The 23,163-nt window shown below is 45.2% G+C and overlaps 1 protein-coding gene across 2 annotated transcripts in view; it reads right to left on the minus strand.

Annotated features, from left to right (window-relative positions):
- LOC126187664 (xaa-Pro aminopeptidase 1) overlaps window positions 1-23,163 on the minus strand; it is a 160,621-nt gene that overhangs the window by 127,581 nt on the left and 9,877 nt on the right. For both annotated transcript variants that reach the window (XM_049928890.1, XM_049928889.1), the window contains exon 2: window positions 3,271-3,400. In XM_049928890.1, the coding sequence (XP_049784847.1) occupies window positions 3,271-3,387 (117 nt within the window). In that variant the 5' untranslated portion in view covers window positions 3,388-3,400. The remainder of the gene's footprint in view (window positions 1-3,270; window positions 3,401-23,163) is intronic.

The following is a 23,163-nucleotide window of genomic DNA, read 5'->3' on the forward strand; positions in this document are numbered from 1 at the left end:
AAATTCATAATGTAATTCCCATAGTTAATGGTCTCTCACAACAGTATGGTTAACTGGTGATGTTTAATATCAAGGTGAACAACCCAAGTGAGAAGAATGAAAAAACTACAAAGGGATTGAAAAATGAACTGAGTAATTCAAGAGAAATCTGAGACTGGAAAAATGTCTACAGCACCACTGGTGTTAATGAAAGAAAGTATGCACTTTGTAACCTAGTCAAGGGCTACGTTGCACACTTATATTAAGAAAATAACTGGGGGAGGCAGATTAAGTGTTAAATCCCGCGTCACAAATGGAATCAGAACACTAAACAAGCATGGCAGGACACACATCACATTAAAGAATGCACTGTAAAATTATAGTCAAAATTGTCAAAGCGAGGAAATATATGCCATTTCAACAAAGAAATGAGCTCCTCTAGCAACAAGATAAGACAATTCTGTCTCACAATATTTGGTTTTCTCATGAGGGACAAATGAGTAGAGCATCTGCCACATTACCCAGGAATAATCCACTTAGTACTGGAAGTGCAGCATAGGGGAAAGACTACAAAACATATTATAGAGGTTGTTGGGTATAGTAATTAGCAGATGTACATCAAATTCACACATGCTATAAACGCAAAATGCTTTGAAAGTGTAAAAAATTGTTACTTCAACACTTCTTGGGCACAGAGCTTCATGTTTTCAGTCAATTTCAAAGTGCAATAAAATGCAAAATAGGTATATTTCGGGAAATTAGTATATTTCAAAGAAATTTATTACTTCAATGCTACAATATCTGAATGCACAGGTGCTAGCCTTGTACTGTTTTTAATATACTCCTGATTATATGTGAGATCACCGAATAAGGATGACAAAAGAGCAAAAATTATGCTAGATACAACATTCTGCTAATCTGTACAACATATATTTACGCACTAGCATGTTACAAAGGAGTTGATAAAATAAGGTACGTCTGTGATACTTTACGCCACTGAAAAGTAAACACTAAACCAAAGATGTTTTATTTATACCTGGACAGAATAATGAACAAATAAAAGTGAGGCAAAGTTGAGATACATAGTAGAAAAATCACCATCAACTGCTTTCAAAACTTTACTAGATGACTTCTAACAGTACGTTTCTTGCTTTGTTGTATGTGAAAGTATAGTATTGTAGAAGTTTTTTTTATTTGATGCTTACTAATTTTTCGGTTCACTTTTATTTGCTTCATTCCCTAACCAGACATAAATATAATACCCCCACACTAAACACAGAAATGTTTGTTAAGAGTGTGGCAAACATACGTCAGTCACTTCAACTTTGGAATTGTTGTTTCTTTCTGTCATTTGCTGTATTCTTTACTCTTATTTGTCAATTACTGAACAAGATTTTAAAAATCCAAGTAAAGCTATATTTTTTTTGTAAATATTTTGCCAGATAAATACGCCATCACTGGAATTATATACAGGTCGGGGAAGGGGGGGCGGGAGGGGGGGCGATGGGAGGTGGTGGGAAGCAACGTAAATGATAAATTTGAATTTCAAAATGCTAAGTTTTCAAAGTTTATTTGCTAATTTCACTTAATTCTAGTAGTAGTTAAAGACAAAAAGATTGGCATTTAATTAGAAAACATGGAAGCCAGCCTCAAACCAGTCAAAAAACTGATGACATTAAAAAAGTGGCTCTTAATTTCTCTTATGAACATAACAAAGAATAGGAATGGCAAATAATACTGTCAGTGGTTAACTTTTACAATATGCCATATAGTGGCTTGTGCCATAGAAATCTAGCTGCCCACAGCTTCTCAAGAAATAGTCATCACTTGCTTTCTTTCTTGTTCGAAGGATTATACGTAATTCTACATAAATAACCCCAAAACTTCTTCCTTGAAGCCTACAAATTGTACAAAACATTAACATCGATGGAAACATTTAAATCGAAGAAATAAATTCAGTAACAACATAGTTAAAGACTCTCCTTACCTTTTATATAACATGAATTATTTAAATTATGAAAGAAGAAAAGGTAACAACTTGCTATATATTTGAGGCTTCACACACACACACACACACACACACACACACACACACACACACACACCTGCATCGCCTCAGTCGACTGCAAAGTGCTGGCACTGCATCTCGACTATGGTGGGAGATTGAGTCAGGTGGAGCAGGAATTGAGAAAGGAGGTGAGTAGTGGGGAGGGGAGAATTGGGGAAGGGTGGCTAGTGCCCAGGAGGGAGAGACAGCAATTGCAAAGTATAGGACTGTGGCACTGGTGAACTAGTTCTGGTGCAAAGACAAGGGAGTTATGCACAGCACACAGTAATGAAGAGGATGGTTTGGAAGGGGAAGACAGAATGCAGGAAGATGGAGACACTATAGGAGGTGTGAATGCAAGATGATAAAGGTTAAAGTCATGGGATGAGGGCAGAGGTGGGTGTGAAGCAGGGGCTAGCAGTAGTCCTCTGAAGAAGGATTTGTCTAAAAGCTAGTAACATTCTGCTTTATTTATGAGCTTATAAGTGACTCCATGTCTCAACTTTATGATGAATTGTTATCTTTACTTCTTCCACTATTACTACTTATCATTATCACATGAGTTATTAAAGTTATTTATGAAAAATAATCTCTCTCCAGCAGTTAAGCTTCTTCAATTTACAGTCTCCTCTTTCTCCCTAATTTACAGTCTCCTCTTTCTCCCTATTTCTTTCTGCTCCACATTTTCCTTTATAGGATGTATTTATCAATTCTTTTACTCACCAGAGTGTTGTTTACACTGTCAATATTCCTTCAAGACAATCCTAAAAACTTAACTTTTGTATGTTTTTGTATTTTCATTTTACTTTTCAACAATAATAGCATTTCCCCTATCATCTTTAGATACTCTGTTAAACCATTCACCATTCCATACATTACCATGAAGTAAACTCAATGGGGTTAGTTATCATAAAAATGAAATTTCTATTTGTTCATTATTAAAGAGCCTTTAGAAGGGTTGTCGTGACTGCATTTCATTCATAAATGGAAATGTTGCTCAGTTAAGATTTTAATGTTCCCTTTTTGCATTCTCTGGCATGCTAAGTAACCATTTCTTTTTTATCAGTAAGTTCCTATCAACAAACTGTACTCTTAGTACCCAACTTTCAGTTTCATTACTTATCAGCATTAACACTACAGCTTCCTTTCAGCCATTGAATCTCTCTAGCTTTGCCCCTATGTCTATTTTTCACAGATGTATCTAATAGTACAATGTCATTAGTAAGCTCTTACAAGATACACACCTGATGGGCATCATCAGATGGGACGACATATCCCTGAATAGGCTCAGGAACATATTTCAGATTTTTAAAGAGACTCCTTAACTTCACTAGGTTGTTCACATGTTTCATATGAGCCATGTTCTGATCCCCACTGTAAATGGACAAAACAAATTATTAATATTTGGAAACAAGGAATTAAAAAAACATTATTCAATTATGTGAATCTTCATTTTAAAACATGTCACTCTTAGTACAGGTACTGTTTCATCATTAAAGTAGCGACATCAACATATTAATTTTCCTACAAACAACAGTTATTCTCAAAGAATGAAACTAAAAAAGAAATGAGATTTAACATTTACTGTCTCATTGAAGTCAAGGCCATTACAGATAGTATGGGTGTGGAGTTGAGAAGGGAAGCGATAGATGCAGCTTTTTTGAAGCAACCATTCTATATTAGATGTGGAATGATTTATGGAAACCATGAAGAATTTGAAGCAGAACAGCTATATGGAGATTAGAAATCCACTACTCCAGAATATGAATTCACTATGCAATGCTACTTTTGATGAGCCCCACACATTTTTGGATATTGTAACACACACCTATCATAGAAAAAGCACACATATCATATTTGTAAGACAACATTATAAAAGTTTATTTACTGAAACTGGTGTCAGTATGCATGGACTGTGATACCCTACGGCAAATATATTCCGGTCTGATTCATCTGCATCTTCAGCATGGTACTGATACAGTTGGGCCACCAGCAGTCTAGATAGCTTCGACAGGCTTTTCGGACTAAAAAAGGGGGGAGGGGGGCGGCAGCAATAAGTGTGGTATCTTAGGCACACAAGAGAGAGCCTTGTACAGGAATTTTCAGAAAATTTAAAATACTTATACCACCTACTCTGTGTACATCCTACAGGCAGTCATGTTAGTGAAACTAAATCCAGAACATAACCTGATGAACAGTAATGTACATAACTACAACAGACAGGCAACTGCAAACTTTCACAGAATTAAAAGTAATAAAAAGACTGCAGACTGTAGACCACACGCAATAGCAACAATTTTTTACACGAGACTACCATCTGATCTCAAGGTAGCTAAATTAATACCTTAAAGAATGAACTGGAGCATTTACTAATAGATAAATGCTATTATTCAATAGAAGATTTCAAATGTAAAGCCTCCTGGTAAAACTGTTAATGTATACAGACATAAGTTTGTTTTTGTAACAAAAAACTGATAATTTTGGATTGCCACTTTTTATGCCAAGGTATGCGTTTATATTTCAGTGGTAAGAGAAGTACAGTTAGTGCAACCTTGTCGTTCAGTGTATATGTGAACTACATCCATGATAATGTCTGAAAACTGATTTTTATATGGACAGCAATTCAATAAATACCAGTAAATAAGTTCAATATGCAAGGATCAGTCAAATGAAAACGAGACATGCAGAAAAAGTATGTAAACTTTTTATTATTTCAAAATAAATCACTATAACTGTTAACATACACTGAAGAGCCAAACAAACTATTACACGTGCCTAATATCGTGTAGGGACCCTGCGAGCATGCACAAGTGCCGCAACATGATGTGGCATGGACTCTACTAATGCCTGAAGTAGTGCTGGCGGGAACTGACACCATGAATACTGCAGGTTTGTCCATAAATCCATAAGAATAGAAGGGGAAGGAGATTACATTCGAGTTCATAGACATATCACGGCACTGCACTGAACAGATATTTGAATGTTGTGCAGGGGAATTATTGTTTATAGGTCCCCTAACCCTGGCTTCAGAGCATTTCTGTTCAAGCTAGAGAGGGTTCTTGATTGACTTTGTAGGAAGTACCAGAAATTAGTTATATGTGTGACTTCAATATAAATTTTGTATATGATGGTGCAAGAAAAAGGATTTTGGTAGATCTCACAAATTCATATGATGTGATGCAGACAGTGTTTTTTTCCCAACTAGGGTACAGAGGAACAGTAGCAGAGCCATAGGCAATATTTTTATTCATTCTTCATTACTAGATGGGCATTCTGTTAGTAAAAGGTTGAATGGCTTTTCAGACCTTGATGCACAAGTTTTAACACTAAAAGGCTTTAGTACTCAAACAAATGTCACATTTGATTACAAACTATGTAGGAAAGTTAATCCAACAGCAACAGAGTTTTTTAAACCTTGTCAAGGAACAAGAGTGGCAGGATGTTTATATTGCCAATAACATAGATGATAAATAGAAGGCTTTCCTTAACACATTTCTCATGCTCTTTGAGAGCTGCTTTCCATTAGAATGTTCTAAGCATGATACTAGCAGTAATAGGCAGCCTGGGTGGCTGACTAGTGGGATAAGGATATCATGTAGAACACAGTGGGAATTATATCAAAATTTTACAAGAACTCACAATCAAGCTACAGTAGCCCATTAGAAACAGTATTGTAAGGTGCTTAAAAAATGTTATCAGGAAGGCAAAGAGTATGTGGTATGCAAATAGAATAGCTAACTCACAGGATAAAATTAAAACCATATGGTCAGTTGTGAAGGAAGTGTATGGTCAGCAGCACAAGCTTGACAATATAACGTCAGTTCGTAGTAAAAATATTTCTGTTACTGATAAATCAGCTATATGTATAATATTTAACAATCATTTTCTAAGCATTGCTGGTGAATTAAATAAAAATTTAGTTTCTATAGGGGATCATAACTCTCTTGACAAATGCCTTTCCAAGATGATGTCTGAAACACTCCTCTGATACAGACAAGAGGGAGATTGAGTCAATAATTAAATCACTGAAGACTAAGGACACTCATGGTTATGATGGGGTGCCTACCAGAATATTAAAGTACTGTGCTGCACACGTTAGCGCTGTATTTAGCCATATTTGTAATTTTTTCGTTTAGGAATGGTCAGTTTCCTGCACGATTAAAATACTCAGTAGTAAAGCCGCTTTATAAAAAGGGAAAAGGGATAATGTAGATCATTTTAGATCTATTTCTAGGCCATCAGTGTTTACTAAAGTTAATGAAAAGGTTGAGTATGTAAGGATAATTGATCATTTTATATCACACCATTTACTATCAAATGTACAGTTCGGCTTTAGAAGTCATTTAACAACTGAAAATGCTATATTCTCTTCTCTCTCTCTGAGGTACTGGATGGGTTAAACAAAAGGTTTTGAATGCTAGGCATATTTTTTTGATTTAACTAAGGCATTTGATTGTGTTGATCACAAAGTAATGCTCCAGAAGTTGGACCATTACGGAATACAGGGAGTAGCTCACAATTGGTTCACCTCTTACTTTAGCAACAGACAGCAAAAGGTCATTATTCACAATGTTTATAACGGCTGTGATGTGGGGTCTGAGTGGGGTACGTCAAGTGGGGGTGTGCCCCAGGGATCAGTGTTGGGGTCACTCCTGTTCCTTATTTATATAAATGATATGCCCTCTAGTATTACGGGTAACGCTAAAAGATTTCTGCTTGCTGATGACACTAGCTTGGTAGTAAAGGATGTTGTGTGCAACATTAGCTCGGTTTCAAATAGTGCAAAACATGACCTAAGTTCATGGCTTGTAGAAAATAAACTAACGCTAAATCACAGTAAGACTCAGTTTTTACAGTTTCTAACACACAATTCAACAAAACCTGACATTTTAATTTCACAGAATAGGCATATGATAAGTAAAAAAAAAAGGTTCAAATGACTGAACACTATGAGACTTAACTTCTGAGGTCATCAGTCCCCTAGAACTTAGAACTAATTAAACCTAACTAACCTAAGGAAATCGCACACATCCATGCCCGAGGCAGGATTCGAACCTGCGACCATAGTGGTCGCGCGGTTCCAAACTGTAGCGCCTAGAACCGCTTGGCCACCCCGATTAGTGAAACTGAACAGTTCAAATTTCTACGTGTTCAGAGAGACAGTAAGCTGTTGTGGAAAGCCCACATTCAGGATCTTGTTCAGAGACTTAATGCTGCCATTTTTACTATTCGAACAGTATCTGAAATGAGTGATCGTTCGACACGAAAATTAGTTTACTTTGCTTATTTTCATTCACTTATGTCATATGGTATTACATTTTGGGGTAACTCTTCCCATTCTAAAAGGATATTTTTGGCTCAGAAATGGGTGGTTCAGGCAATAAGTGGTGTAAGTTCACAAACTTCCTGTCAACCCCTGTTCATGAGTCTGGATATTTTGACACTGGACTCTCAATATATATATTCCTTACTGTAAATTCTTGTTAACAATACTAGCTTATTACCAAGAATAAGCAGCTTTCACTCAGTTAACATTGGCAGAAATAAAACATGCATCGTGCAGGAAGATGTGTACTATATTGCTGCATCCATTTTCAATAAGCTACCACTCTAATTCAAAAATCTTAGCAGTAATCCATACGCTTTCAAATTGAAACTGAAGAGGTTCCTCATGGGTCACTCCTATTCTGTCGAGGAGTTGCCTGAAAAATTAAGGTGATTCTTGTTGTATAGTAAATTGTGTTTACTTAAACTTATGGACTGACTTTTTATGGGTTTATAAACATTTATTTTTGTCTGTTATTACTTTTATGTTGTAATTTCATGTACTGTCAAGTTCCATGACCTTGGAGATTTGCTCCTCAATTTGGACCTATGGAACTTGACATGTAAATAAAATAAAATAAAATCTCTTCTGAACAGCACGTTGCAAGGCATCCCAGAGACACTCAATAATGTTCATGTCTGGGGAGTTTGTTGGCCAGCAGAAGTGTTTAAACTCAGAAGAGTGTTCCTGGAGCCACTCTGCAGCAATTCTGGATGTGTGGGATATCATACTGTCCTGTTGGAATTGCCTGTTGGAATGCACAATGGACATGAATGGAGGCAGGTGATCAGACAGAATGTTTGCATAATGTGTCACCTGTCAGAGTCGTATATAGACGTATCAGTAGGCCCATATCACTCCAACTACACATGCCCCACACTGTTACAAAGCCTCTATGTTGATGATTAGATATTTTACGAGATTCCTGATATTCACAGTACACTTGTCAAGTGGTCATATGGGAAAATCCCCACTTCATCACTATCTTGGAAATGTTGAGCCCCATCACTCACGTGCCAACTATAACGTGTTCAAACTCACTTAAATCTTGATAACCTGCCATTGTAGCAGCAGTAACCAATCTAACAACTGTGCCACACACGTTGTCTTATATAAGCGTTGCCAACTGCAGCACCGTATTCTGCCTGTTTACATATCTCTGTATTTGAATACGCATGACTATATCAGTTTGTTTGGTGCTTCAGTGTACTCATCCCACTGAGGGACAAGACAGTCAATGTCTTCATGGTAAAACATTTGTCATTGCCAATGGAACCACGACTCTACCCAAGCAAGCATTTCTTTGTCTGAAGCATATCAATGGCCCCAAATGTCTTTCTTCAGAGCTCCAAAACTACGGACATTACATGGGGAGAGATCACCGCAGGCGAACACGACATATTATTCTTACTGCTCACTTTTATGCAATCAATATTTTTGTTCTAAGTGTTGAGTTGCCCCAGAAAATTATTCCTTGAGATACTGTTGAGTGACAATATGCAAAATATGTCAGGTGGTTGATTCGCTTGTTTTCAAATTAGCGCTTATAGGAAGAGTAAAAGTGGGTGAACCAAGCATATATTTTCATGTTGAAATTCGTTGGCTTCACCATTGCAGAAGCAAATTATCACATTCCAACATAACACATGCCTCATGCTTTGCTACAAGTCAATCTTTCAGCACTTCTAGTTCTTTCCGTTCACCAAAGAAATACAAAAATCAGTAAACAACATTAAAATTCATAACAACCAAATCAGTAAAAGTTATTCCACTACATTCCATGTCAAAACAAATCCTCCTAGTTGTGCAGTTGTTATGACCATCTGATTTACCATTAAGTGGTATTTCAAACACTCCTTGACAAGTTGAATAGTTAAACAAAATCTCTGTTGTGGGTAGACCAATGAGGCTGGATGCATAAGAAATGTTCTGTATGAAGTGTGTCTCACTATCTGTGAAGTCAAACAGGCATGAATCCAGTTATGTAAAAGGCCAACAAGTAGCCATGTTTTCAGGGAGAAAAAGTACCTTGTTTGTGAATGCACTGAAACATTTTACATCATGACAAGATGTCTCACGCAGCATCCATGTAACAGGTGAAAATCTAAACTAAATTAAACTTAACCTTTGGACATGCAACTACGTCAAATGTGTACCATGAACACCTTAATCTGGGTAAAACCAGTGCCGCCAAAATCAAGTAAAACTGCCAAAACAATATGGTGAGGAATTACTATTAGATAATTCTGATTATAGAAATAAACAGGCATGCCACAGTGCTATACACAATAATTCTGCAATTCAATGCTGGGCAGCAACGTGCCTTGCTAATTTTGGTATGAAAGCATCAGAAAATAAGCTTACTTTGCAGACTTCCATTCACATATGGCTTAATTTTCTGGGGACAATTCTTTACACAGAAACATTTTATTTATAACACAGAAGTGTGCTGCAAGGATACACTTCATGTAGGGAACTGCGTAAACAATTAAGCTTACTACCAATAGCTCCAATTACATTTATGAGGCATGTTCAAAAAATTTTGAAACATTCCTAATTTCACACCAATGGTGTATTGAAGCAAAATGCGGTTGGCATCCACGCACATGCCTGTGTTTAATGTGTAACTGCTGGAAGTTTCATTGTTGTGTGTGCTGTATTGAGCAGAACTCTGTGACGCACAGTTACCATATTTCAAGATGGCAGAGTTAGAAGAGCAACGCATCTCCATTAAATTTTGGGTGAAACTCAAGAAAACCTTTCCAGAGACACACCAAATGATGCATGAAGCCTATGGTGATGAGTGCTTAAGCCATACTCATTGTTACAAATGGTTCACACGGTTTAAAAGGGGCACACGGAAGTTAAAAATGACCCTTGTTCAGGACACGATTTGATGGCTACCGACAACGCTCATGTCAGGAATATCAACAAAATTGTGTGTGCCAATCGAAGATTGACTGTCCAAGAGAATGCAGAGGAATGTATCACTTCAACTGGATCATGTCATGAAATCCTGACACAGCCTCTTGGAATCCATCGTGTTCCACCAAGTTTGTCCCATGGTGCATTAGTCAAGACCAAAAAAGATCTTTGCCACACAATCTGCTGAAAAGCTTCTGAATCACGCAAATGAGAACGAGATGTTCCTTAAGAGAATCTTAACTGGTGATGAGATGTAAGTCTATGGATGTGATGTTGAGACCAAGGTTAAATCTTACAATGGACCAGAAAAGGTTTTCCAAGGCCAAAAAAAGCCTGTCAGGTCAGGTCAAATGTCAAAGCCATGCTGATAGTTTTCTTTGACTTTGAAGGATTAGTTCATCATGAATTCATGGCACAGGAAAAAACTGTTAATCAATGGTACTAGCAGGACGTGTTGCAACACCTGAGAGAAAATATGAGAAGGAAATGGCCTGAAAGGGAAAGGGAGATTTCATAGCTGTAGCATCACGATAACACACCTGCACATTCATCCCTGTTGGTGCGTGACTATTGCATAAAAAATTAAATCACTGTGCTCTCTCATCCTCCACACCTGGCTGTGGCCATGGACGTGTACATGAATGGACCTCGAGTATACCATGGTAAAGGCAAGGACTCCATTTCAGACAGATAAGATCAGACACTAACCACAATCTTAAGCCCTGAACTGGGTCTCCGGTGCGGGAGATGAACTGCCGTGGGTGCAAAAAGGAGACAGTAATTCAGATTCCCAGGAGAACTACAAATATGTGCTTTCCTTGTGCAGCGTCCTGGTGGAGGCCGTAATCCCTCCATTGAAGGTTGGGCGTGCACAACTGATCACCATTTACGTTGCCTCCAAGCTATTGAACAGTGCTACCCCTGCCATCCTTTGGCAGTGACCATCCAGGAGTCCATCTATGCCCTGGAACAGTCCAGTCGTACTGTGGTGTTCGTGTGGATCCCAGACCACGTTGGAATCTAAGGAAAAGGAACTTGCCGACAGGCTGGCCAAACAGGCTACACAGAAACCGCTCACTGTAGTGGAGACTTATTGATTCTTAGGACTGGTTTTCAACACCCTGATTGATGTGGTTTCCTCATCTTCGTCAGCTGAGGTGGAAGTGCTGGCAGCACCTCAATGCCCTCTGCTGCCTGAGCAACACCAATTGGGGTGCAGATCACTGTATGCTGCTGCAGCTCTACAGAGCCCTTGCTCAATCCCACCTTGACTACGGGAGTCTGGTTTATGGTTTGACAGCCCCCTCAGCATTGTGTTTACTCGACCCAGTGCACCACTATGGCATCTGACTGGCAACGGGAGCTTTTAGGACGAGTCCGGTGTACGCCTAGGCCAAAGCTTCACCGGGACCTTTGACATGAGCCTAAGGACTCAGTTAACCCCAAGGCTCTCTGCTGTCACTTCCTCTCGATCCTTGGCATGTACCGGGACCATGAAGTGGTTTACTCCGACGGCTCGATGGCTGATGGTGACGTTGGCTTTGTCATTACCACACAAGTCATTGTGGGCTCTACAGTGGACAGATGGGAAAAGCCCTAGGCTGCAGAGGGATAGATCAATGGCTGAGTAAATGTCATAAGCCACACTGAAATGTGTGAGGGCCCCAGTATTTAAGAGGCAGAGGTCAAGTTGTGACAGGAAAGTTTCAACATCTCTACCTCGGCCCGTAAGCACGGTGCCACCCCACAACTCTCCCAAAAGTAGGAAAGGTTTAGGGAGTTGATGAATCAGTGCAGCCAATTCGTTCAGGGTACTGCACCATCTGGAGGAAGATGTGTGTTGCAGACAGTTATTTCCCGCGTCATCTTCATCCTGACAGCCACAGCTTTAAGAGGGGTTAGAAGGGGCCCAGGTTCACTGCATACTGAGTTCAGGACAGACACAAACTCCACCTGACACTTTATTATAGTCGCTACGGTTCTTGTAATATACCATATAGCAGTGGAGGGCAAGGGCCCGCATTGCCGGGAACCAGGTTTGCTGGAGGGCAATGCAGAAAGCAGTTGCCTTAGCTCAGCCAGGTGGTGGAAAAAATGGCAGCAATTCCGCTGGAGGATGACGTTATCGTGAGGCTGGGAAGGCATGAAGCACCAAGGAGGCAGGTTACACCTCAGGGTCACCTGCTGCCACTGATGGAGTATTTGTATCCATTCCTATTGTGGATGATACATCTATGAATCCAGGTCCTCAGAAGATGCTAAGATCTCCGCCTCATCCTCAGGTGCAGAATTGGTAGGGAGTGGTGGTGTTGGGGCCACTGGAGGGTCCTTTTTCTTACAGACATCTTTGTTTGCTTGCCCTCTTGCTTCTCTTTAGGGTCTTGCTGGAAGGACTTCTCCGAAGTAGCTTCAGGCATGGAGGAAGACCGTCATCCACCAGCTTTTGGCTCCTTTAGCCACTGGCAAGTGTCCACTGTGGCATTAGTGGAAACCTTGGGAGAAAAGGTCCCAAGGGACCGTTTCCACAAAAGAGGAGCTGGAGAAGGCTGTTGCTTCTGCAGCTTGGGGGGGAGCAATGTCCCCTGGGTTAGTAGGTACTTTGGGAGCAACGGAAGGAGATTTTCCCCCTACCCCCTACCACCAAGGGGACGGATGTATTCTGGAGGCCCAGAGGGTCCACTGTTCGTGGTACAGAGTGGGGTACAACTGGTACTTGTGACGGTGATGGTAATGTAGCTGCAGCATATGTGGACATTGACCGAACAGAATGTAATTGTTCAAATTTGTTTAGCTTTTTGGTAAGTTAACCGGTCCAGAGTTTTATGATGATGATGATGTTTGGTTTGTGGGGCGCTCAACTGCGTGGTTATCAGCGCCCGTACAATTACCCAATCTTTGCTCAGTCCAATTGCGCCACTTTCCTGGATGATGATGAAATGATGAGGACAACACAAACACCCAGTCATCTCGAGGCAGGTGAACATCCCTGACCCCGCCGGGAATCGAACCCGGGACCCCGTGCTCGGGAAGCGAGAACGCTACCGCGAGACCACGAGCGGCGGACACCAGAGTTTTATACTCCATGATTTTCCACTCCTTTTGGAGTACTGTGCAGTCTGCAAGCAGGGGGAGTGCTGCTCTCCACAGCTGATACAAGTGGGAGGAGGCGCACGTGGAGTATCTGGATGCAGTAGACGTCCGCAGTCTCACCATGTGGCACTGGAAATGCAGCGGGAAAACCCATGGCCGAATTTCCAGCACTTAAAGCACTGTATGGGGGAGGAACGTATGGTTTAATGTCACAGAGGTAAACCATCACCTTGACCTTTCCAGGCAATGAATCACCCTCAAAGGCCAAGATGAAGGCACCGGTAGCAACACTGTTGCCTTTGGGTCCCTGTAAACGCACCGGATGAAATGAACACTCTCCCATTCTAGATTGGCATGGAGCTCATCATCATACTGCAAGAGGAGGTTGCGATGGAAAATAATCCCCTTGACCATGTTGAGGCTTTTATGGGGAGTGACTGAAACAGGAATATCACCCAGCTGGTCACAAGCAAGTAACGCCCGGGATTGGGCTGGGGATGCTGTCTGAATCAAGACTCCACTGCTTCTCATCTTGGACAGCACTGTCACTTCCCCAAACTTATCTTCAAGATATTAAACAAAAACTTGAGGCTTTCTAGGTAGAAAGGAGACCCATCCATTATGTTACAGACTAAATACCAAGGCGAATATGGCTCTCTTCTTTCTGTAGCCCTATGTTCCTCCCATGGTATAAGAAGGGAGGGAAACGATTCAGGGTCATATCTGTCAGCATTATACTCGATCTTGCCCTTCTAAGAGATTACTGGTGCCGTATGGTCACCAGCAAGAGATGCCTTGGTCCGCATCATTGCAGGTCATCCATCCTGACGCCACCCACTCCGATCAGGGGCTCTCCCATGGGTGCTACCCAGCCACCGCACGAGGCACCTGGCACCTGGCACGATGGCCATTGCTGGGAGTCCTGATGCCCCCGGAAGACAGGCATCTACTCCTCGGCATACGTGGGGAGTTTACTGTTCAGACACCAGCATTGCGATCCCTGTGTTGTCAGGGGGCTACCACCAAATGGGAACATGATGGCTCTACCACAATGGACTAGCAACATTGTTGGATATTGGGCGCAGAGAAATCCAATATCGTCATGGGGGCGAAAGAGGACAGGAGACAACGGAAGAAGATTACATGCCCCGGAAAGTGTCCTCGCCCAAATAGTTTAATTACAGATGGAGATGCAAAGCCATGACAAGAGGTTCAGGAGATCGAATCTAAGGGCACTACGGATAACTCATTCACCACGTAAGGCGCCCTTCCCCATATGGCCCACACTTCTGTAGAATTTGGAAAGTGGCAGGTCAAACCATAAAATGGGACCTGAACTTATAGGACCAAAAAGTGCGAGACTCCTTTTAGTCACCTCTTACGACGGCGCGGTAAAGATGAAGTGCAGGGAATGGAAAATTATGTGGCACTATGGATAACGTTTGTAAGGAATTCTACCTGCTCATCACAACTGAGGAAAAGTTGTTCATCAAACGTCACCATGGAGGAGTAAAGCCTCCAGTCAGTCTTAGAAAGCTGCCTTTTGGGTTTGCACAAAAGTGGGGTAGGAGTTAGCAAATGGATAGCACACGGGAAATGGTCACTGAAGTACATGTCAGAGAGAATGGACCACTCAAGATGATGTGCAAGCTGGGCAGTGCAGAACAAGAGGTCCAAATGTGAATAGGTGTGCGTGGAGTCTGTGTGGAATGAGGGTGCTCCAGTGTTAAGGCAGATGAGGTTGAGTTGCGAGATGGTCAGCCAAGAGGGCACTTCTCTGACGGGTTCTGGGAGAGTCCCAAAGAGAATGGGGCACATTAAAGTCATCAAGCAGCAAAAATAGGTGAGGGAGTTTCCAATAAGCTGGAGGAAGTCTGCCCTGGTGACACCAAATGAAGGAGGAATGTAAACAGTACAAAGGGAAAAGGTGAAGCGAGGAAGGAAAATGTGGACTGCTAAGTTTTGCGGCTGGGTTTTCAGGCAGGTGGTTTGACTGCGAATGTCATACTGGATGAGTGGTGTGACTCCCCCACAAGATGGAATTACGTCCTTGGAAGGAAGCTCAAAGTGAACTGGAACAAAATGCAAGAGGTCAAAGGGGTCGTGAGGATGTAATTTTGTTTCCTGCAATTCCAAGAGCAGCCGTAATTCCTCCTTGTTGGATCTAAGGCTGTGTATGTTCCATTAGAGGAGAGTCATGACAGGGAAAGTGGAGGACGAAAAAAATGAAGAGGCTGCCTAGTGCCGCCCTACAAAGACTCGCTGCTACAGGGTGCAGAGGCTGGATAATCCTGCTCCATGATATCTACAGAGGTGTCGGCATTCTACCTCGATCAGTTTGCTGCATCCAGGGCAGAAAAACGGTTGGCGGTGTACACTGGCAACACTGAGGTTGGTTGGGTGAGGTTGGTTGGTTGGTTGGTTTGGGGGGGATGAAAGGGACCAGGCTACGACGGTCATTGGTCCCTTTTTCCAAAAAAGTAAAACCACCCAAAGAGAATAAAAAACGAACAACAGGAAAGACGTCAGACGACACAGGACAAGAAATACCCCTACAGAGATCAGACGAAACAAATTAAAATCACACAGAGTGTGACAGTGGTTGGCCGACCATAGAGATAAAAAGGAAAAGCCAACCACCGAGAACACATTAAAAACTCAGCGTAAAATCGTAGGCCAATGGCCAGAATCAACACAAACGAACAGAACAAACACTCAGAGTAAATAATAAAAACCCCCTGCCCGAATAAAACGGAAAACTAAGTCAGCCATACCAGGGTCATCACATAAGAGGGCAGGGAGCGTATCAGGCAGCGCAAATGTCTGCCTGACCACAGCTAAAAGGGGGCAGGCCAACAAAATGTGGGCCACTGTCAAAGCCGCCCCGCAGCGACATACAGGAGGGTCCTCCCGGCGCAGTAAATAACTGTGTGTCAGGTGGGAGTGGCCAATGCGGAGCCGACAAAGGACGACAGAGTCCCTGCGGTTGGCTCGCAGGGATGACCGCCACACAGTCGTCGTCTCCTTGATGGCACGGAGTTTATTGGGCATGATCCGATTGCGCCATTCAGCGTCCCAAAGCGCAAAAACGTTTCGGCGGAGGACTGCCCGCAAATCAGTCTCTGGGAGGCCAACGTCCAGAGACTGTTTACTTGTGGCCTCTTTCGCCAGGCGGTCAACATGTTCATTGCCCGGGATACCGACATGACCGGGGGTCCACACAAAGACCACAGAGCGGCCGCAACGCGCTAGAGTATGCAGGGACTCATGGATAGCCATCACCAGACGAGAACGAGGAAAACACTGGTCGAGAGCTCGTAAACCGCTCAGGGAATCGCTACAGATAACGAAGGACTCACCTGAGCATGAGCGGATATACTCTAGGGCTCGAAAGATGGCGACTAGCTCAGCAGTGTAAACGCTGCAGCCAGCCGCCAAGGACCGTTGTTCGGAATGATCCCCTAGAGTTAGCGCATACCCGACATGACCAGCAACCATCGAACCGTCGGTGTAAACAATTCCAGAGCCCTGATACGTGGCCAGGATGGAATAAAAGCGGCGGCGGAAGGCCTCTGGAGGGACCGAGTCCTTCGAGCCCTGTGCCAAGTCGAGCCGAAGGCAAGGGCGAGGAACACACCACGGGGGTGTACGCAGAGGCGCCCGGAAAGGAGGTGGAACTGGGAAAAACCCAAGCCCGCAGAGAAGCTCCTTGATGCGTACGGCGATCGGACAACCCGACCGGGGCCGACGGTCTGGCAGATGGACGACTGACTGCGGGAACAGGACACGATAATTTGGATGCCCGGGCAAGCTAAAAACATGGGCAGCATAAGCGGCCAGCAAACGTTGGCGTCGGAACCGCAGTGGAGGTACACCTGCCTCCACTAGGACGCTGTCCACAGGGCTGGTGCGGAAAGCACCAGTGGCAAGGCGTATCCCGCTGTGGAGAATTGGGTCCAGCACCCGCAACGCAGATGGGGATGCTGAGCCATAAGCTAGGCATCCATAATCCAGGCGAGACTGGATTAATGCCTGGTAGAGCCGCAACAGGGTAGATCGGTCGGCGCCCCAGCGGGTGTGACTCAAACAACGCAGGGCGTTGAGATGCCGCCAACACGCTTGTTTAAGCTGCCGGATATGAGGCAGCCAAGTCAACCGGGCATCAAAAAGGACACCCAAAAACCTGTGGGTCTCCACCACAGCAAGAAGTTCGTCGGCAAGATAAAGCCGCGGCTCAGGATGGACCGTTCGGCGCCGGCAGAAATGCATAACGCGGGTCTTGGCAGCCGAAAACTGAAAACCACGCGCTACAGCCCAAGACTGCGCCTTGCGGACTACGCCCTGTAGCTGACGTTCAGCTGCTGCAATGCTAATAGAACTATAGTAAAGACAGAAGTCGTCAGCATACAGGGAAGCGGAGACAGAATTTCCTACTGCCGCAGCGAGACCGTTTATTGCAATTAAAAACAGGCAGACACTGAGGACAGAGCCCTGGGGTACCCCGTTCTCCTGGACGAGGGAGGAACTATATGAGGCCGCGACTTGCACGCGGAAGGTACGATACGACAGAAAATTTCTGATAAAGATCGGCAGAGGGCCCCGAAGACCCCATCCATGAAGCGTAGAAAGGATGTGATGACGCCATGTCGTATCGTACGCCTTCCGCATGTCGAAAAAGACAGCGACCAGGTGCTGACGGCGGGCAAAGGCTGTACGGATGGCCGACTCAAGGCTCACCAGATTGTCGGTGGCGGAGCGGCCTTTACGGAACCCACCCTGAGACGGAGCCAGAAGGCCCCGAGACTCCAGCACCCAATTTAAGCGCCGGCTCACCATCCGTTCAAGCAACTTGCAAAGAACGTTGGTGAGACTAATGGGACGGTAGCTGTCCACCTCCAGAGGGTTCTTTCCAGGTTTCAAAATGGGGATGACAATACTTTCCCGCCATTGCGACGGAAACTCACCCTCGACCCAGAGACGGTTGTAAAGGTCGAGGAGGCGTCGCTTGCAGTCCACTGAAAGGTGTTTCAGCATCTGACAGTGGACGCGATCTGGCCCGGGAGCGGTATCAGGGCAAGCGGCAAGGGCACTCTGAAATTCCCACTCACTGAATGGAGCGTTGTAGGGTTCAGAAGCGTTGGTGCGAAAAGAAAGGCTCCGACGTTCCATCCGCTCTTTAATGGAGCGGAAGGCCTGGGGGTAATTCGCAGAAGCGGAACTCATAGCAAAATGCTCTGCTAAGCGGTTTGCAATGACGTCGGAGTCAGTACAAACTGCTCCATTCAGTGAGAGCGCAGGGACGCTGGCAGGGGTCCGATAGCCGAAGACCCGTTGAATTTTGGCCCAGACCTGCGATGGAGTGACATGGAGTCGAATGGTGGACACATACCGCTCCCAGCACTCCTTCTTGCCTTGGCGGATAAGGAGGCGGGCCCGCGCACGCAGCCGTTTGAAGGCGATAAGGTGGTCCATGGAGGGATGTCGCTTGTGACGCTGGAGCGCCCGCCGGCGATCTTTAATCGCTTCAGCGATCTCAGGCGACCACCAAGGCACAGCCCTCCGCCGAGGGGACCCAGAAGAACGGGGAATGGCAGACTCGGCGGCAGTGACAATGCCGGCGGTGACCGATGTAACCACCGCATCAATGGCATCAGTTGAGAGAGGCTCAATAGCGGCAGTGGAGGAGAACAAGTCCCAGTCAGCCTTATTCATAGCCCATCTGCTAGGGCGCCCAGAAGAGTGACGCTGTGGTAGTGACAGAAAAATCGGAAAGTGGTCACTACCACACAGGTCGTCATGCACACTCCAGTGGACAGATGGGAAGAGGCTAGGGCTACAGATTGAAAGATCAATGGCGGAGTAGGTGCCATGCGCCACACTGAAGTGTGTGGAGGCACCATCATTCAAAATCGAGAGATCGAGCTGCGACAATAAATGCTCAACGGTGGCGCCTCGACCTGTTGCCACTGACCCACCCCACAGAGGGTTATGGGCGTTAAAGTCGCCCAGTAATAAGAAAGGTGGCGGCAATTGGGCTATCAGCGCAGCCAGGACATGCTGCGCGACATCACCCTCCGGTGGAAGGTAAAGACTGCAGACGGTAAGAGCCTGCGGCGTCCACACCCTAACAACGACAGCCTCTAAAGCTGTTTGTAGAGGGACAGACTCGCTGTGAAGAGAGTTAAGGACATAGATGCAGACGCCACCAGACACCCTTTCATAAGCTGCTCGGTTCTTATAATAACCCCGATAGCCACGGAGGGCGGGGGTGCGCATTGCTGGAAACCAAGTTTCCTGCAGAGCAATGCAGAGGAAAGGGTGAAGGCTGAGAAGTTGGCGGAGCTCAGCTAGATGGTGGAAGAAACCGCTGCAGTTCCACTGGAGGATGGTTTTGTCCATGGCTGAGAAAGGCGTGCCGGGACTGGGACGGCAGATTACGCCGCTGGGTCACCTGCTGCCTCCGATTGAGCACCCGTGCTAGTGCTATAGCTATTCACGGCGTCTGAGGGACCGGTGAGATCGAGGTCCTCAGCGGACGCCAGAATCTCCACCTCGTCCGCAGATGCAGAGCTAGAAGGTTGCGATGGGGTGGCTACCACTGCGCGTTCCTTGGGCTTAGAGCTGCTCTTCTTTGATTTCTCACGCTGCGCCTTGGGTTTAACTGGCTGGGAGGGCTTCACCGATTCAGTCTCCGGGACTGAGGAGGATCGGGAAGCCCTGCGACCTGCAGATTGTGGGCACTTACACCACTGTCGATCGTCAGCCTTCCCGCCGGTGGAGACCTGGGAAGGGAGGGACCCAAGGGACCCCTTGCGAGCGTGAGAAGCCGAAGAAGTTGGACACTTCTCCGGCTTAGAAGCGGGGACCGACGTCCCCGATGGGGGGGATGGTGTTGCTCCTGAGGTAGGTGGCACAGGAGCAATCCGGTGGGTAGAGCCCCCCACTGGCAAGGGGGCAGGAGGAGTTGTACCACTCGTCGATCCGGCCGGAAGGCGCGAAACTGATGGGGCTAGCACAGGTGTTGTAGCAGCGGCGTAGGAAGTTGTCATTCTCACTGGATGTAATCGGTCGTATTTCCGTTTGGCCTCAGTATAAGTCAGTCGGTCCAGGGTCTTATATTCCATGATTTTGCGCTCTTTCTGGAATATTCTGCAGTCTGTCGAGCAAGGTGAATGGTGCTCCCCGCAGTTGACGCAGATGGGAGGCGGGGCACATGGAGTATCGGGATGAGATGGGCGTCCGCAATCTCGACATGTGAGGCTGGAAGTGCAGCGGGAAGACATATGGCCGAACTTCCAGCACTTGAAGCACCGCATCGGGGGAGGGATATAGGGCTTGACGTCACATCGGTAGACCATCACCTTGACCTTTTCCGGTAACGTATCACCCTCGAAGGCCAAGATGAAGGCACCGGTAGCAACCTGATTGTCCCTCGGACCCCGATGAACGCGCCGGACGAAATGAACACCTCTACGTTCTAAGTTGGCGTGCAGCTCGTCATCAGACTGCAAAAGGAGGTCCCTATGGAAAATAACACCCTGGACCATATTTAAACTCTTATGGGGAGTAATAGTAACGTTAACATCCCCCAACTTGTCACAAGCAAGTAACCTGCGTGACTGGGCGGAGAATGCCGTTTGTATCAGTACTGAGCCAGAGCGCATTTTAGACAAGCCCTCCACCTCCCCAAACTTGTCCTCTAAATGCTCGACGAAGAACTGAGGCTTTGTGGAGAGAAAAGACTCCCCATCAGCTCTCGTGCAAACTAAGAATCGGGGCGAATAACTGTTACCTCCATCCTGGGACTTACGCTCTTCCCACGGCGTGGCCAGGGAGGGGAACGTTTTCGGATCGTACTTCTGAGCATTAAATTGAGCCCGAGAACGCTTAGAGACTGCTGGCGGCTGGCCGCCAGCGAGAGATGATGTACCACGCTTCATTGCGGGTCATCCGCCCTGATGCCACCTACTCCGACCAAGGGCCCTCCCCACGGGCGCCACCCAGCCACAGCAAAGGCCACCTGGCAGGATGGCCGTTGCCGGGAGTCCTGATACCCCAGGAGGATAGGCATCTACTCCTTGGCATACGTGGGGAGTTAACGGCGCAGGCATCAGTAGAGCGATCCCTGTGTTGTCAGGGGGCTACAACCAAGAGGGTACATGGCGGTCCCACCACAACGGACTGGCTACCGTGCTGGATCTTAGGTGCAAAACTGTCCAAGGTCGTCGTCGCAGTTAAAAGAAACACTGCAGAGGGCAGCGTGGTAATCGCACCCAGGGACGTATCCCCGCCCTAAAGATCGAAAACGAGCGGGACACCATTGCAACGACGTGAAAGCTGGCTAAAGGTCTAATTGCACGACGGATACAGTGCACCATGTAAGGCGCCCTTCCCCAATTGGCTCGCTCTTCGGAATAATTTAGAAAGATGGAGGTCAAACCCGAGAGGGGACCATCACATAAGGCCAAAACATGTGAGACTCCTTTTAGTCGCCTCTTACGACCGCAGGGGGGGGGTTGGGTGAGGGTATCACACTGTGACACCATTGAAAAGGCTCTCCAAGTCTGTGAAGGAAGAGATCGTTTGCCATTGTCTGATTTCTTGGAGCCTTTGCAGTTGGCAGAAGATGATTCAGATGTATGTTGGCTGGAGGAACGTAAAAAATTTTCGCAGAAATATTCCATCTGCCCTTTCCAGCCTGCTGGTTGTGTAGCAGGTGATTTCACCATGTGAGACGAAAATTTGATGACTTTTTGCACAGCTGGAGGAGGAGGAGATGGGATGCTACCACGACACGGGGTGATTTTACAACTGCGGTGCTGAATTTGAGGTTGCATATCTGCATGGCCATATCCTTCCTGGAGTGAGATGTAGCATGAATGGTGCTGTAAGTGACAGATGGAAAAACACAGGGTTTCTGACTAGCCGACAATTTGCGAGTGACAGGATAAGACACTTTTTGCTTCACCCAAATCTCCTGCACAGGCCACTCTTCAAGATACACAGGACACTCTCAGGAATAGGCTGCATGGTCACCATTGCAAGTGATACAGTGGAGAAAAGGAGGTACACAATCACCCTTGTGGGCATCCCTACCACAGGTTACACATTTGGCCGGATGTCGACAGGACATTTGAGTGTGGTTGTAACGATGACAATGGTAGCAGTGCATCGGGTCCAGAATGTATGGCCATACTGATAACTTCATAGCCTGCTTTAATTTTTGATGCAAGCACTACTCTATCAAATGTGAGAAAGAGAGAGAGAGAGAGAGAGAGAGAGAGAGAGAGAGAGAGAGAGAGTGTGTGTGTGTGTGTGTGTGTGTGTGTGTGTGTGTGTGTGGAGGGGGGGGGGGGGGGCACTAATAATGCAGCTATCATTTTCATCACTTGACGGACTGCAATGACAACCTGATCAGAGGTGTAAGTTTGGATTTCTGCCTCAATCAGATCACCGAGCAGACTAGTGTAAGTAAAACCACGAGAAGAATAGAGTACTTGACTGTTTTCTGGAAATTGTCTTAAATGATTAATTATGTCATTTTATGCTCCTAACACAATTTTTTCCTCTTGAATTTCAACATTCTTTTATAAAAATGGAAATGAAATTCAAATAATTTGAAAGCACATTAAAATGCCCCATTTGAGTCATGTGATGGCTGTGACGTCACTGGCTAGCTCGCCGCTCCCACGTCATAATGCTAATTCACAGTGATGCCTCGTTTAGGAGTTTACATTTCAGAAAATGGGTTACAAATGGTTTGCAGTACCATACTGTACAAATACATCTACAACAA

Source organism: Schistocerca cancellata, chromosome 5 (genome assembly GCF_023864275.1).
Source record: "Schistocerca cancellata isolate TAMUIC-IGC-003103 chromosome 5, iqSchCanc2.1, whole genome shotgun sequence".
Lineage (NCBI taxonomy): Eukaryota > Metazoa > Arthropoda > Insecta > Orthoptera > Acrididae > Schistocerca > Schistocerca cancellata.